We start from the raw sequence: 16,991 nt of genomic DNA on the forward strand, positions 1-16,991 counted from the left end.
GGGCAGGAAGGAACTGAGCCTGACTCCGATGCCGGGCACGATAACAACAACCACCTTTATTTCATGCAAGCAGCATGTCTATATATAAATCACTCATGTGAGAAGGGACGTCAAAGACAAATAATGTTTCAGACATCAGGGCAAAACCGCCCGACAACGCAGACACATGACACGCAGCATAGGCGCTATCAGCACAGAAGGCGCACAACTGGCTCCCCAGTTGGGACAGTGAACGCCCCTATCGCGATACGAGGAATGTGGCGGTGAGCAGAGAGAGATGTGGGCTGCATCTATTAGCGCTTACAACGGTGCAGCAGACACGTGCCAGTGCAGCAAAAAGCCGCAGCGTTCATTGGTATGGCCAACCTCTCACGATCAAACATTTTACCGCCACCTGGCTGGGGGGGCGCATTGCCTCTCCAGTGTGCGGAACAAACTGAACATTAGAGGCCAAGCCACGTCTATTTCCACGATACAGCACAAATTTCACTCTCTAACCAGGTTCAGTAGCTGTTGAACCGCATCTAATTTTAACATTCCGCTTCCACTGAAATGCGGCGGCTGAGGCATGAAATCGATACAGGTACCTTCCCAGTAAAAAAGAAAACACATTTGAACCAACTGGAATGTCCAGTTTGTACCACTTGGACATTCTGATTGGATCCAGATGTGTTTAGCCAGCCGACCAATTCGAACCAACTAAATACAAATGTCGAACGAATTGGACCCATTAGGCCAGGCAGTTATTGCACCCAAAAATATAGAAAAAAATATAACTCACAATAAGGTTTCGCAAAATGCGCAGTTACAAATATTTCTGCAACTTAACATATTATTGATGTGCTAAAAGAAAACTGATTTGTGAGGTCTAGAAGGAGACACTACGCTAAGGTGAATCTACATTTTCTCTACGGAATTGAAATTAATGTGCTTTCGTACACATCAAAGCCAACAGACATGCGGCCGCCATGGTGGCTGAGCGGTTACGGCGCTCGGCTGCTGGCCCAAAAGACGCGGGTTCGATCCCGGCCGTGGCGGTCGAATTTTGATGGAGGCGAAATTCTAGAGGCCCGTGTACTGTACGATGTCAGTGCATGTTAAAGAACCCCAGGTGGTCGAAATTTCCGGAGACCTTCACTACGGCGTCCCTCATAGCCTGAGTCGCTTTGGGACGTTAGACCCCCATAAACCAAAAACCAAACCAACAGACATGCATACATCACACACATGGAAGGCCACAGATTCATACACTAGAAGCATATATTAGCTCAATGTGTACGTGTTATGTCGCTGCCCTTCCTATCTTGAGAATGTGAAGATCCAGTCGTTAAATCCAAATAACATCCAAACACCACATATGCGAGTATCTTCCTAACAACCATGAGGCAGGAGTGGCGTCCAGATATTGATGAACGAGAATGTGCATGCACAACAGCGAATCAACTGAAAGCAGATCTGACGTCTTACATGGAACGTGCTGGTGTTCTGGTTGAATGAAATTTGCAGTTGACAACTTTTTGCTTGGCAAGAGAAGAACGCAAAGAGAGTGATAGCGCCTGTCTTTGCTCCAGTCAGTAGGGCGAACTGAACCGGTATCTTGGTTAGCGAGAAGGGAATTTGCCGCGTTGTTTTCCCGCAGTATTCCTGCGCCACACCTAGAAGGAAATCTAGGAGCAGAGCTATAAAGTATTGTAGTCTCGTGCTTAGAATCTTCCGTGTACATATAGAGTGGAAGGTAATTATACCATTTTCACATCAACTACAACAACGGTGCTTGTGTTCCCCAGGTGCTGGATAGATAGGACTCATTTGTTTTGGGGCAGTTTTCTAGTCGCTCCATCGATACATGTGATAAGATGGACAAGGCATTGGACTGACAAGTGCCCTACTATAAAAGAAAATGCACTACGTTCCTGAACGATGTGGCGGTTTCCATTTTATTGCCTACATCAGTGAGCATGCATTACTGATCGTTCATGCGAATATTCTCACCGGCTGCCTGTAATTGCTTGACAGGCACTGATATTTCTAGATGATCAATATGGATGTTTTGTGCTTTTTCTCTTTATTGAAAGCCGGCATGTCTCTTTTTGGCATTTGGGGCATAAAGGGCCCCTGAAAAGGGTTTTTGATGTTGACTTATAATGCGCTTGCATAGTCTAAAGTATTGGCCACCGAGTGGTCATGCCGTGTACAAGACCTCAATAGCAAGCCGATCAGTTATAATATGTTCTTAAATATTCGCGCTTCATACACCCAGGAGCAACCAGCCATGCCGGACATTCGCTCGAACCTGGGGGCAACACGTCTTGCAGTGCTCGTTGCGCCAGTAGCGCAGAACTATCATTGTTTTGCCGCACGAACACTCTGTCAACATGCAGCTGCCATTGCCGCAACTAGAAGCTCCTTTCCCCTCCCCCTCCGGAAGCTGGCGGAGGGGCCGAGTAGGTGGAGCTTGAGGGGGAGCGCTGACATTTCATATTCATTGTGCAAAAGTTACGAGAAGAGAGAGGGAGCGGCGGAAACTATCGAATTTGTGATATATATATATGTATATATAACGTACACACGACGGCGGTATATTTATCTATATAAAATGAGCACGGTATAATAGAACCTATTTTGATACCGCCTGGTCAGTGGTAATCTCCTACCTGGCCGTGTCCGTCGAACGCCAGTAGGATCTCCCATTCTTCCCAAGTGGACATGAGCATCAGGCCCCGGAGTGGAGCGTCGGCAAGGCATTCAAATAAAGCCAGAGTGCTCTTGTGGAATCCGGCCGTAGCTATATCATTTAGGCGAAGGCAAAGCGCAAAAGCACCCATGCAGTGTGCGATGTCGCTGAGCCTTATAAACCCCATTTACTCTGAACATTCCGCTATGTCATCCTTTATAGCGTAAGATGTTTCGGAATGTTAAACCACCAATACCTTAACATAACCCTGTTTTTTTAATACTGTGGAAGTGCATTGAAACTTGGCCACTAACGTTCTCGTTGTTTCGTCCTGATTGGCAGCTCGAACCCTTGGACAGCCCGTCGTCGAGGCAGTGGGCACCTCTTGTGTCTGGAGCGTTATCATCACGCAGGTGACGGCGATGGCTGGTTTCCGCCCAGCAGCCCCTACTCCCCCGGGCCTGCGTCACCAGAGCGTCTCAAGGTGAGGACGACTGCCCATGGCTTTGCCCACGTAGGAGACGCAAACATGACTCCATCGTCCATTGTCTGAAGGGCACAGCTAAAGAACTGAAGAGTATGCAGAATTAATCATATGGATAATTTAGTAGTAACTTAAAATCCAATCCATAAAACTCGAAATAAAGTTCACTTCCCTCGTCAAGTTGGAATGGTGTGTACCGCGCAACTCAGTTTGGCATTTCACTCACTTAAATAACGCTGCATATTTTTATCTATTTATTTCAAAATTCTGCAAACCAGCATTGGCCCATGCAGGAGGGGCATGACAAAACACAAATCACTACACCACGTGAAAAACACTGCATGTGACACACAGCAAGAATGAAACTTGAAAGATGAACACAGCAAAGACAAAATTGAAATATATGCTGAAAAATCGAACATAGGAGAGTCTCTGCCATTTTTAGTTGAGCAAAAATACAGTTCCGCCTGAAACACAGACAGTGTGAAACTTACAAGCTTTTTGTAACACCTTAACTGAAACTGCACAATTGGCGCAAAACATCTTAGTGAGGTGTTGGTGTTACATAGTGCATTTTCTTTTTCCATTTTCTCTGAGAAAGTGTTGAAGCTTGCTTTATCAGCTCCGCCTACTTCTCTGCAGGAAAAACTCTTGTTTCATTCAGTATAATATCAACCAAGCGAGGAATCGTAAATTGTTATATTTTCAGGACGATGCAACAGGAATAACCTTTAAAAGCTTGGGGCATGACGCGATAGGTTACTGCGTTTCAGATGTTTCCTTCTTTTCTACTAATAAGCTGTGTGTGTGAATGATGCGTCTGCGGAACGAAGAAAAGTGGCACATAAACGAAGAAGGAACCGCTTGGGGCGTACGCAACGAGTTTTATAAAAACGAGGAAGATAATTGATCATGTAGGCAACGATAAAATTTCTTTCTAGTTGCTATTCGACAGCGAAGTGGTTCCTAGCAGTTGTAGCTGGGAGGCGCAGTGGCTGAAACGGCCTTCGGTGAACTCACCGAACAAATGAAGCCGCCGCCATCGTCTGGAAGGCTCTCGTTGCGCGGGTGAATGGCTGGAACGTCAGTCAAATGAGTGTCATGAGTTTGGGGCTTCGCTTTTGGCATCCTTTTTCTAGACATGAGCTTGTTCTGGTAGCATTTCGCCGGAAGTACGCTCAAATAGTTATTATAGATCGCACAGTTGATAGTTGCCTAAGAGTAAAACTATATTGATTGTTATCACAATTAGTTATAGAGATATAATTACAGTAGGTACAATAATTACAATCGGCAGGAAACATGGGAAATGACATCCTAGTTGAAATCAAGAAGAAACCGGCTTGGAGAGGGCATGTAATTCAAAGGCAAGATAACCAGTTATATTTAAGGTTGACGCAGTGGATTTCAATAGAGGACAAGCGTAGCAGGGAGCTGGAAAAAATTAGGTGAGCGGATCATATTAATTAAGAAGTTTGCGGGGACACGGTTGCCACTGCTGGCAAATTACAGGGTTATTTAGAGATACATGATAGAGGTCTTTACCCTCAGTCGTCACAGTCAGGTTGATGATGATGGTGAAATGAAGCCATAAATATGTCTACAAATTTATTGATACAAGTGCATATTATGCAGTTTCTTTCCAATACAGAATTTATTAATTCGAGATATAATCAGTAGTGCGCTGAGACTGTTTGCTTTAAGCCGCTATAGAATAAAACAGTTCAAAATCGAAAAGGAAGCGAGAAATGATGCTGGTTTGTATCTGTTTTCCTCTGCTGCCACGGTTTACCCAGTGATGTGTGTCTGGATGTTGCCTTTAGAAGTTGCCTCTATTCTCAGTGTGCCTCCCGGGGCAGGCCTGGTGGTGGCTTCAGTAACTGTATTCGTCCTGAACTGCGAGCGCGACCGTCACGCTCTGCAGTGCTGATTGTGTGGACGCCGAAATTATAGGTGACAGCAAAAACACTGTGGCATTTTATTATACCACAGTCATCTGGACTTGAGTACCCTCAATTCTAGACATGAAATACGACGCTCCTCTCCAGAAAGGCAGGATTGCAATGAAAGATATAATTTCTGATAAAAGAGATTTGAAAAAGGTGAATGCTTATGCTGGAAAAAAGTATTGCCTGCTTACGTCACCTCGAGATGAAAATTTCATTGGCACATCATAACTCTTTCGGCGGTTTTCTATAGGAAGTGATCGCCGCGCGTCTCCACAAAGTGTGTGCAATATATGCCCACTGCGTGGCTGCAGTGGGCATGATATTCTCTGTAGCGTCGTCTCCACTGAAGCAGAATGAGTAACAGTGCAAAAGTAAATATTGCAATGAAAAAAAGAGATGTGTATGCCCTTGTTTGCAGCACACACTTTTGATATACCAACGCCGTTTTTTGCTGCACTTTCTTCTGATATATAAGCTCTGTGCACACTTTTTTAATACCAGTGCAGTGAGCCTTGAAGATGATTACAGTAAAATACATTGGCATGTCTGTCTAATACAAAGACAGAATCAACACGGCAGAGCTCCATATGCTAGTGCACTGCATGGCGTTATCTATCCGGAGGATTTTTTTTATGTAATCAGCTCCTAAGAAGGTCAAACATATTGTGCCGGAGTGTATTCCGAAATTGCTGCTCAGGTATTCGCTAATTTTTATTAGTGCCCAAGTATGCCTCACTGGTACAGTATATTAATGGCAGTAATTTGCTCGTTTGAAATTAAGCATGCTTCTGCAGCTTTCCAGAGCTGCGTTTGTGTTCATATTGGCGTTACACATTGTACCCATTCCAGGCGCCAGGTCAGCGTGTATCTCCTCCGCGCCTAAAATGATGGAGCCATTAATGCCCTCTCCAATGCCTACACGATACCTGTCTTGGTATGAACCAAGCACAAAGGGTTAAACTTAGTACCCTTGGAAAGAAATAACATTGCCTCCTAAATGTCTTTTCGAATGTAGAGCTACTTCCTTTGCGTCTGGAGTAAACCCCGCCAAAGCTTGAGTTATTGGCATCTTTTACATGCAGCACACAGTGAACAATCTCTTCTGGAATTTTCTGGTCTACTCGTACACCGCAACGCTCAACGTGAGAGCCCTTCTAATGAAAAAATCTCTTTAATGCAATCATCTCATGCACGTTTAGTCGTACCTACATCGCTAATTATGATAACTACATGATTCAGAATGTATGACAGTATAGGTATTTGTGCTCTATATCAAGGTGTATTGATATTTTATGATTGCGCATGCATGCGGTTATTGCATCATATTGATTTGTTTTATAGAGCACGCTTATCCATTAAGTGACAAACTTAAAATGCTCTCTTGGCTTTCTCATAATCCAAAAAACTTTTCTGTGGGCATCTTTGAGGCCGTGATACTAGCCTTAATGCAGGACGAAACCTGTTACCCTCAACACAGGCTGCAGCCAGAGCCTGTGGAGATTGCCGAGGCACACGACAGGTGCGTCAGACGCCCGAAGTGCTGCTGTCACGTGGGTGCCATGGAAGCCGAGGGCCGCCTTCCTCGCCACCTCAGCGATGAACCAAGTGGAAGCAGGTGAGGAGGACTGCAAAATGTTTGCCCAGTTTCAAGCTCACTTCCCCCGCATGGGCAGCTTAAGTACGCTGGTTTTGCTGGTTGCAACAAAGGCTCCCGCTTAAAGTGAAGAATCTCTCCGCGTTAGCTAACACTCTGATGTGCACATTATAAGGCCGATAAAATCAGAAAACCCGGCGTAAAAGCTACTTAGTCTCGGCAGCTTCTAGAAATTGCTATATAAGGATTCTGGCGTCCATGAGGATACTGGCGTCACCCTTGTATCATATCTTATTGCGAGTTTCCCACGCTCTTTTGCTGCCCTGTGAGCGCGAATGTATGAAGCACCTGCCTCGAGCACTAGCCATTTGTTGGGCTCAACCTTGTTCTGAAAGAAATAAAGTCATTTTATGTCAACACACGGCTGTCATCAAATTCCTGCCAATGCCTAAAAGATAGTTTTCCGTCTACTATATCACCAATCGTAGCAGTGGCGCATAGCGTGAGCTGTTGACGCAGGGCGCAGCCAGTCTGTATTTGATCTTAATCTGAAACTGATGCGCAAATCAGGTGCTTTTGTTCTCACGTTTGCTAAGTCTGCCTGCTTTTACATAAGCTGATCACACCAGCTCACATTTGCAGATGCTGAGTTTGAATAAAAACTGATACATAGGTGGAAACTGTTATAACCGCACAGAAACTATTGCACTGAACAGCAGAATGGAACTGCCAAATACAGAAAATGTGCAGAGAAACTGGTTTAGTGAGTGGTGCTGTCGTGCACTATGTAACGGATGATTGGCACTGCGTGAACAACTGACGGACGTCAACATTTTTGCACTGTCCGAGCGGCAGTGCATTCACATTAAAATGCACATTGTTGGCATCTGGACATGATGGACCACGCTATCTGTAGCGGAATATTTTAGTCACCGGGACGGCTACATGCGTGCCTATCGCTTTGCTGGTCGAGGCCTGCCGTGAAACACGGAAATACTTGGGAAATGAAAATAACAAAACTTCATTCCAAAGCAGGAACAGCAAATCTTGCTTTCGTTCTAAAGAAAATAATGTGCTTATCATGGCCGCCTGTCTTTTCTGCGATGTTTCCCCACTTTGTTTTTAAACACGTGTCCAGTTTCTCTGCTGGTCCGGAGGCGTAGATTACGATGCTGTCTTGTTATGGTGCAAGGTGATGATTTCCAGCAAGAATTAACCCACTATTTACACGTTGCAATAAATGCTACGCATATGCGCTAGCACAATATGTATGAACCCTTTCGCAAAGGTTACTTATTGCTGTTTTGCAAGCAATGGGGCTAGCAGCTGGCTCCACGTGGTATTTTTAATTGGATTTGGCTATTGATCGCCCCGCGGACCCAGACATGCAATCCTCCTTTCCACTTTGCTGCAGTTGGTGTGCGCAAGTTTGGTCTTCTGCATGTGGCCCTTGCTGCTGCTAAACCGATGTTTCTTTTTCATGGGGACATTAGCTTGCTTCACCAGACTGCACAGCGGCTTTTTTTTTTGTAACCCAACTAGTTCTAGCGGCATCCGTGTGACATTTGTTGCTGGTGGCAGCTGACTGTTGGAGGCTTCAAATGCAGACAGGACAGCTTTTTCATCTCCGAGGCCTGTACTTAAAAAATCTCGTACAGAATATCCCCTGAAAATATAGCTCAAGAGAATAGTGGCGTGCTCGAAATGTCGAGCTCAATAAGATGGCATAGCTCTTCCGAAAATATAAAGTGCGGCTTAATAAAATAGTGTGTTTTCACAAACAATAAGCCCCCACATTATTTTCTGTTCTCAAGGGAATTGGAATTTGTATGGCTGCTGCTCAGCTAAGAGGCAAGTCGGCACATAGCAAACTGAACACCGTTTCTAAAACATTGGGAAGCGCTCAACGTTAGCAACCTCTGCAGTATAACTCGTGCGTCCATTTTTGATGTGTTGGTCGGGCATGCTGACGTCTGGAGGCGCTTCTCGTCTTTGTTCTTTTCCCCACAAGACCCCAAGCAGCTGTGGTGCAGGGGAGGAGGAGAAGATGCTGCCTTTAAAGCCTCCTCTTGCCGCAGGATAAGCAAGTTCTTTTAATGGCAGCTGTTTTTGAAGGAGACGCTAAAGTTGTCGATTGGAATCACGCGTGTAAACTTCGTTCTTTGTGCGTGCTGCCGCCCACATATGCATGCAAATAAAACTCAGTGCACATTCAAAGTATCCTTTTTATGTAAACGAGTCACCATAGAAATGCGCTAACAATTCCACAAGCAGGTCCTTGTTCAAAACCACTCACATAATCACTGCAGCTGCTTTGTTCACTAACGTTTAGCCACTCCTTCAAAATGTTTACATTTAAATCAATCGTATTAAGTTTCTTTTGTATAAATGTATTTTCTGCTGCCTATTTTGCATGCATATTGGTTGACACTTTCTTTTCATCAACATGGAGGCTTTGCCAACAGTTACATCACCTTCCCAACTTGTATAATAAAAAATGAAGTTAAAATGCAAAAAAAAGCTGACAAAACCTGACTTTACCATACTGCTGATTGAGCGATAGGTTTAAAACGCAAGACGCAACGTGCCCTCAATCACAAGTGATGAACCTACCGAGAAGGATCTGAAACATCGTGTTCGTTTTTCTTTAAATGGCGTTCACTTCTAAGTTAAATTCCTTTCCCAACCTGACAGATCTCTGCAGGACATTTTCTTTTGAATCTTTAATAAATGATGTTGTAATACTGATTCTACTTTCGTTCAGGGTCTTCAGAGGGCATTCGCATTCCATAGACTGCCAGTTGTCCCCAAGGAGATGTCTACTGCAGCCACATGGTCTTCAATGCCAGCCGTGCTCTCTGGTCCTTGTGGCCACCCTCAATGGCGCCCAGTCGACGAGTGGAGGCGCTGTTGACCATTTCTACCCGCCAAGCTCATCGGCAGCCCGGTATGCATGGTGCTCTGAAAATCAGCGATCCTTCGGTTACGCAACACAAGGCAATAGTTGCAGTGTGCACATGGGAGGTACATATTCAGCGAAGATTATCTCAAAATTTCGTGCACAGAGACTACAAAGACTTTATTAACTCCGAGTCATTCCTAGGCGCATTTTCGTGCTGTGCATCTCTCTAGACTTAGCCAGCTTTCAATTCATACATTTTTTCCTTAAGCAGATTTTGGACGCCTTTCTCGTCAAAATTTGCTTGAGATATTTAGATGCAGTGCATGAAAACGGCGTCAAAGCGCCAATGTGTGCTCAACTTGTGAGATTATCTCATCCAAAACAAAATAGAATCCATACCACATGAGAAATGTAATTGAATGACACGGTTCAATGTACTAAATGTCTGTTGCAGCTGAAGGCTGAATATGTTGCAAAGAGCAATCATTCTGAATGAACGAGTAATTTTTTATGGCACGGTGTATGTTTTCTGACTTTTAAAACACTTCTGGTAACTTTATTTTCTTATGGAAAGCTTGGAAAGTAGTTGAAATGGTGACTGTGACAACGTGAAATTTTCAAACAATGTTTCAGAAACTCATACTTCAGAACGATTTTCTGTGTTACATGTTTAAGAAAAATTAAGAGCTTCATTTCAGATAATTACTTGTGAAAGCGTAATGTCTTTTATTCACACACAAAAAGTATTAATCACTCGCAACAGGTTTCCAACAAATATATTGCAGACAACTTTGAAAAATTTCAAATGACTACCGCAGCATGAAAAATTTTTTGGCGCTAAACCATCTAAGATATTGTTTAATATAGCAAAGCAAAAAAATTATAATTTTTTTAAAATTCGATTATATTTGAGTGCGAAATAGGATTCAGTTCACATGCAATGACCCTCTTACCCCTTCTCTGCCTAACACATGGTTCCATTTCACACCGTAATCCTCGATTTATGCATGGTGTTTCAGCGAACAGTTAAATGAATTTTTAGGGTAAAGATGTAGCTCTTGCGGCATTGTATTACCAGTGTTGGAAGTCTCCAGTGAAACGATCAATCCTCTTTAGTACTTACTTATTAACAAATTTTTAATAAGTAATTTTTTATTTACAAAGGCTAGGAGCCTAGTTGCATTTAGACTGTTGTAGCCGGTTGTTAGTAACAGCTATTGCAATATTTAGAATTTCGAAAATGCAATTACGCTTTGCACTGTGGCTCAGAAAATTTGGCTTTTTCGACTAGATACAAGCACTGGAGGGGTTGCTTTGCATGCATGCTTTCAAAAGCTCATGTATTTTCGTACAGGGTAGCCATATTTTGTCGAGCCACAGTGGCGAGGGTATTCGCATTTTCGAAATATTAAAAACCAATATACCTATTACTAACGGCCAGCTAGAAATCTCTATTTTGGAACCAGTTGCCCATGTAGGGTTGTTAAAAGTTAGTCGTCAGGAATTAGTTCACAAAATTACTACTTAAAGTAATACACAGCCTTTCCGAAGTGCGCCAACACTTGTAATACTATGCCGCAAAATACTATGCCCTTTCGTCTGTTTAAACTAGGCCTTCTACCTTGATCATGATTAAAGAATGCAGCGCAAAAAGACAGGGAAAAACGAAGAAGTGCAAAGGCCTGGCGCTGACAACTTCAATCGGCACAATTTTCTCTTTGAGATGGAAGGAGAGGATCCTGGCCTTGCAAGGTGAAATCGCAATTAGATTTGCGCAGGTTATGGCGGCGTCTTGCTTGCTCATGGTTTAACCTTGCAAAGCCTGGAATTCAACTTGCAAGGCCAGGATCCTCTCGTTCCATCTCAAAAAGAAAATTGTGGCGTTTGTAGTCAGCGACAGTCCTGTGCACTTCTTCATTTGTCTTTGTACTTTTGCTCTGCATTCTCTAATCATGATCACTGACCAACAAGCCCAAACAGCCACTTCATTTCATCAGATTTCTTCTACATTGCGCTTTTTTCTTTCGACGATGAGCAAGCAAGATGCCGCCATAAATTGTGCGAATCTTATTGCGATTTCAACTTGCAAGGCCAGGATCCGCACGTTCCAACTCAAAAAGAAAAATGTGCCATTTGAAGTAGTCAGCACCAGTCTTGTGTACTACCTCGTTTGTCCTTGTTTTTTCGCGCTGTATTCTTTAACTATGATCACTGACCAACAAGCCCAAACAGCCACTTTACTTCTACCTTGGGCCCTTCTCTAGCTGCATGCGTTCTTCCGCGGCGTGCTTGTCAACGTCGCATATCTCTTTGTCCAGGCCATACTCAATGTTCTGCTTGGAAGCCAAAGCTAGACTGCATCGCCTTCCCTCCGGCACCTTGCAGCGGCAGCGTACCTCCAGCTACCCGCAGGTACTTCTTCGCATCAGCGGAACGGACTCCCTCCCGATGAGACGCCTGCTGCAAACTAAAAGCGGTTGGGGCATATAAGGTGAGAAGAGACGACTTTAGAGTTCAGTATGCTGTTTGCTGAAGCGAATTTACATTACGACTACAGTAGAATCTCGTTACAACGAACTTCACGGGACCGCCGAATTTAATTCGTTATTTTGAAATATCGTAGTACTGAAAAACCTTTATTTTCATGTCAGTAATGCACCACAAGAACTAAAATTACGTACATACCTTTGCAGCAGATTTATGTATTGGTAAGTAAATAATAAACGATAACGCTGGGCACAGTTTAACTACAATTTATTGCTTGAAGAAGTCTGTTATCTTCTTCTGGCGAGTAGACAAGCGCTGCAGGACGAACGCCTCCACATCCTCGACCTTCCTGTGCACGTCACCGGGGACATCTTTTCAGCGCCCGAGGAATGATTGGGTCTTTTCTAGAAAGACTAGGACATCCGAGCCGGAAACAATCTCTTCCTCTTCGTGCGCTGATCCAGTGTCGGCATCGTCTTCGTCGCTACTACATTCTTCTTGCTCATGCACTTGATTCACGATGTCTTCGGTGGTGAGCTCCGCGGATGTAGCCGCCACGCTGTCGCTGTCCACATAATTCGAAAGTCGCTGTCCACGGTAGTTGCCCAGCCGCAGACGTTTTCTTGAGGGAGCGACTCTCGATGTAGTTTTATGATCTTGTCCCGATCTTTGAGCGTCGTTGTATTTGTTGACTGTGTGATGTCAAGCTCCCTGCACAAGTCCACTTGCTTTTTTCCAACATTCAGCTGCAACAGAATGTCCGCTTTTTCTTTAAGCGAAAACTGGCGTCGCTTCTTTTTAACGCGGGGGCCAGGAGAACTCATTGTCAGCAAAGCTAATGCACAACACAATCACAGCGCCGATAACTTTGCAGATCCTACCGTTCGCTGTCGACGTGGTGACACTGCACTGAATAGGCTTAAGACTACGGCGCAGTATGCGACCACACGCTGGATGGATGATAATGGCCTTACCCTTTGTATCGGGCGGCAGCTTGCGCCGCCTAGCCTATATTCACTCAACGCGACACTAGCGTTGATCCCGATGCCGCTGGGGCTGTATCCGTTGCAACGGGTTCCCCAGTGCATAGCTGCTGCTTCGGATGATGATGATAGGCGTCAGCTTCAGGGATTTGGTACGAAACTTTGACGGAACTTCGCAATAACGAAGCGTCCTGCGATGATTGCAAGATTAAATTACAAACGTTATTCTGAAATATTCGGTAATTTGAAATTCGTTGTAGTGAAAGTTTTTTACATTTAAAATATAGGCATTTTGGCGGGGATTTTAAAAAAATTCGTAAATCTGAAAATTTCGTTAATCTGAGGTTCGTAGTAACGAGGTTTTACTGTACTAGAACCGCAAGGATGATGCCGATGAGAATATTCGTGTGAGTTGAATGCTCGACTATGAAATACTCGCATGAGTTCTTTGCGCGACAAGTAATTGTAGATGCGTATCTCTCTATGCGATGGAGACAGCGTTTCAGAACACTGCAAGAGGAGAACATCAAAAGCTCGATAATTTTCTCCACGTGCTGTTAACTCACCAGGTGACGAGGGCCGAAAGCTGGGTTTCACACAAAGCTCATTCTTCTGTCATCCTGTGTTATTCTTGTGGGCCATTCATTGTGGCTCGTTGTACTGAGGGCCCTTCGTCATTTGTCTAGCGGAGACCTGCAGTCTACGTTATGGCACAAATACTTGCCTGTATATTTCTTGCTGCATTTTTAACTTCTGCTAGGAGGACTAGCGTAGCAGTGAGCAGAGAAAAATTAGGTGAAAAAACGTAGACAGAACGGCTTTTTCACTTCCGAGGCGCCTAGTGCTCGCCTATTATAAACCTCATACATAAACCTATAATAAACCTATTATAAACCTCATAATAGTGGCGTGCTTGAAATATCGAACGCAATAATATGGCATAGCTCTTCCGGATATATAGTGTGTGGCTTGATAAAATATTGTGTTTTCACAAATATTAAGGGCTGTCAATATTTTCTGTTCTCAAGGGAATTGCTACTGGTAGGGTGGCTGCCCATTTAAATGCCTAGTCGCCGCTTCGCCCGCTGAACGATATTATTTTACAAAGAATAGGAAGCGCTCAAAGCTGGGGAACTGCGCCATGTGCGTCAACTTTTGGCGTGCTCGTCTGGCGTGCTCACTTCTGGAGGCGTTTCTCATCTGTGCTTTTTCCCACAAGGACCTTTTACCTACAATCTAAAAACGCCAACCAGAGCACTTTTTTTCGCAGGTAAGCTTTGCGGAAAGCGAAGATCGCAACAAAATGGCGCTCTGGAGACTTGTGATAATTCTCGAACTGAAGTTTAAATTGCGGCTGTTGCACGAAATTTCGTCAACATTTGAAGGACCCAACAAAACCTCTACAGACTATGAACATAAACCTTTTTCTATGGGCCATCACATGTTGTACATGTTTACGGCCCAGCGTTGAGAAGTTTGGCGCTGAGAGGAAATGATTGGCCATATTTGGCCATACTTGGCCTACAATGGTGCCTTTCCTGAACAGGTCAAGGGGAACACTGACGACACCTTTGGCAAAGCTTGATATTGGGTGTTTAATGCAGGTGCGTTAACACAACTGTTAAGTCCTTATCGTTTCCTCTGCGGATGACTGCTCCTGTTTAACGTCTGCCTCACAGACTGACCTCCATCATGGGTACGTGGCTGACTTTGCTGGACCTCTGATATTATCTTAATGAATAAAGATGCACCTTTGGGATGCTGTATTATCGACCCTGCAGTAAATACGGGCGAGGCATCTAAATTATTGTAGATCCTGTTACGTTAAAGTGCACGTGCGGTCTGCAATGTCAGCGCATTTAAAATAACCACATGTAGTCCGAATAATCCATAAACCCCCAATTTCAACGTTCCTCATTGCTCATGCGTCGTTTCAGGACATTAAACCAATAATTTAAACTGACTGTGTTATAGCCAGTAGCGTCGATGCTGCAATAAAACCCCTTTTTTGGTGCCATTGTTTAAACGCGACACACTCGAGCTGGAACGGTGCCACTAACGTTCTCCCTCTCGATGCACAGGCAGACTCTTGTTGCGAGACAACCACAATCACGGGAGCAAGATGCGCCTGCTGGGACTCGCGCACCACTGACCTCCGAATCCTGTCCAGCGCCCATTCTCTGCCCACTACGGTGGGAAAGGTGTCCTGAAGGTAAGGGAGGCTTGAAATTGCCGTTGCCATTGCCTAGTGTTCCATGCTCCAACGGGTGGAATTTAAGGCACAGTGTACAAGCCTAAACTCAAGCAGTATGGGCGTTGACTTCATTGAAACCTAGGCAGGCTGCTGAAAGGTAGGAAACCGTGATTATTCAAATATGCGCGGCAAGTACTACACTTACCTCAGTTCATAACCTTACTTTTCTGTATTCAATAAATGAGCAAAGATGGTCCGAAACATAAAGGCAGTCATATTTTTGGCTCTTACATGTGGTGAAAAGTTTGTAACATGCATTTTTTTCGAGCTCTCCAACCTCAATGTTGGTGCTTAAACCACCTAATTGTATGCATGCAAGGACGTGTGCGATTGACGTGGAAATTTCCATATGACATGAGCTTATCATTTGGAGTTTGTTTGATTTCTGTTAGTGGGAACGAAATATCATATGGTTTGTTTTACCTCTTGTGGAGCAAGAGAAAGCTTGCGGTTGAGTATTTTTTTATATATTGATGAAAAATGGAGAAAACTGCAAATACCCGAGAAAAATATCAATATAAGATTTATTCTTTGAGCTATGCATAGCAAAAAATTTTTGTATTGAGCCATAATAAATATGACAACAAATTTAGCAGTATGTTTAAATTGTTTTGGCTATGTAGCTGATTGTTTTGGCTGTGCCAGCTAAACGTAAGCTAGTTTTTAAATAAGAAGCAATGCTCAAGGCACGAAGCATGATGTAGAGAGTCGTTTGTCCTAGTCTTCGGTAATTTTCATTTTGTTATTATTCTTGAAGAGTAAAAGCTAATTAGATAAATTGTTTTATATCGTCTTCGGAAACGACCATCATGGGGTGCACAAGTACCACGGTTACCGCGTGATCACCTTTCTGTTCCGCAGGCTTTCTTTCCTAGCAAAAGCTACACTAGGCTATTCAGCGGCGCATCTTGGATATGGATAAGCATCGCTAGTCACTCTTGCGCATGTGCCACTACTTGCACCTAGCCACAGGTGTTCCACCACTATGCCACACCTTTCCTCAATATCCAATTTTCTTTTCAATTTCCTTTTTTCTTTTTCTGTCCCTCCTTTTATTCCCTCCCTTATGGTGCTGTGGTCACCCAGATATGACCCAGATATGCGACAGTTACTGGGACAGTTACTGCGCAAATTAATTTCCTCAAAATCCAAAGAAAACAAGTGAGCTTTCATGTTCGTGGCGTTGGCGTCCAAAAGCAAAAACCTGCTCTTAATCCGCTCCGCACACTGCAAATATAGGCAGCGCGCCCACTCTGCCACCCTGGCAGGTGGCAGTTAATAGTTGACCGCGAGACATTGGTCACCCAGTGAACGGTGCAGCCTACTGCTGCAGTGTCACGTGTCTGGCACAATGATGTCAGCGCTAATGCATGCATCCCATATCTCACTCGCACCACCGCCACGTACATCAAAGAAGGGGATTGAGGCGTTCATTAACCCAGAGAGCAAGCCAACGTCAATGAACACAATGAACGGCGACAGACTTCGCTTTGTAAATCCTGGACTAGCTGAGCTAATTTTGCCTCCGTCGAAACGCTGCTGTCATTGCTCCCGTGGCTCCCGGGGCGCCAGTGTTTGGGTGGAAGCGATCGCATTCACTTTTTCTCATGTTAGAAAGATGCTCATAAATGGTTCCTTGCTCCTAATATTTCAGGTTGCACTTT

General features: G+C 44.1%; 1 protein-coding gene across 1 annotated transcript in view; it reads left to right on the top strand.

The window, feature by feature from the left end:
* LOC144102355 (uncharacterized) overlaps positions 1-16,991 on the top strand; it is a 51,251-nt gene that overhangs the window by 17,941 nt on the left and 16,319 nt on the right. The window contains exons 5-9 of the mRNA XM_077635646.1: positions 3,017-3,158; positions 6,585-6,722; positions 9,466-9,648; positions 11,922-12,094; positions 15,155-15,285. Coding sequence (XP_077491772.1) covers positions 3,017-3,158; positions 6,585-6,722; positions 9,466-9,648; positions 11,922-12,093 — 635 coding nt within the window. The 3' untranslated portion in view covers position 12,094; positions 15,155-15,285. The remainder of the gene's footprint in view (positions 1-3,016; positions 3,159-6,584; positions 6,723-9,465; positions 9,649-11,921; positions 12,095-15,154; positions 15,286-16,991) is intronic.

Source organism: Amblyomma americanum, chromosome 8 (genome assembly GCF_052857255.1).
Source record: "Amblyomma americanum isolate KBUSLIRL-KWMA chromosome 8, ASM5285725v1, whole genome shotgun sequence".
NCBI classification, from domain to species: domain Eukaryota; kingdom Metazoa; phylum Arthropoda; class Arachnida; order Ixodida; family Ixodidae; genus Amblyomma; species Amblyomma americanum.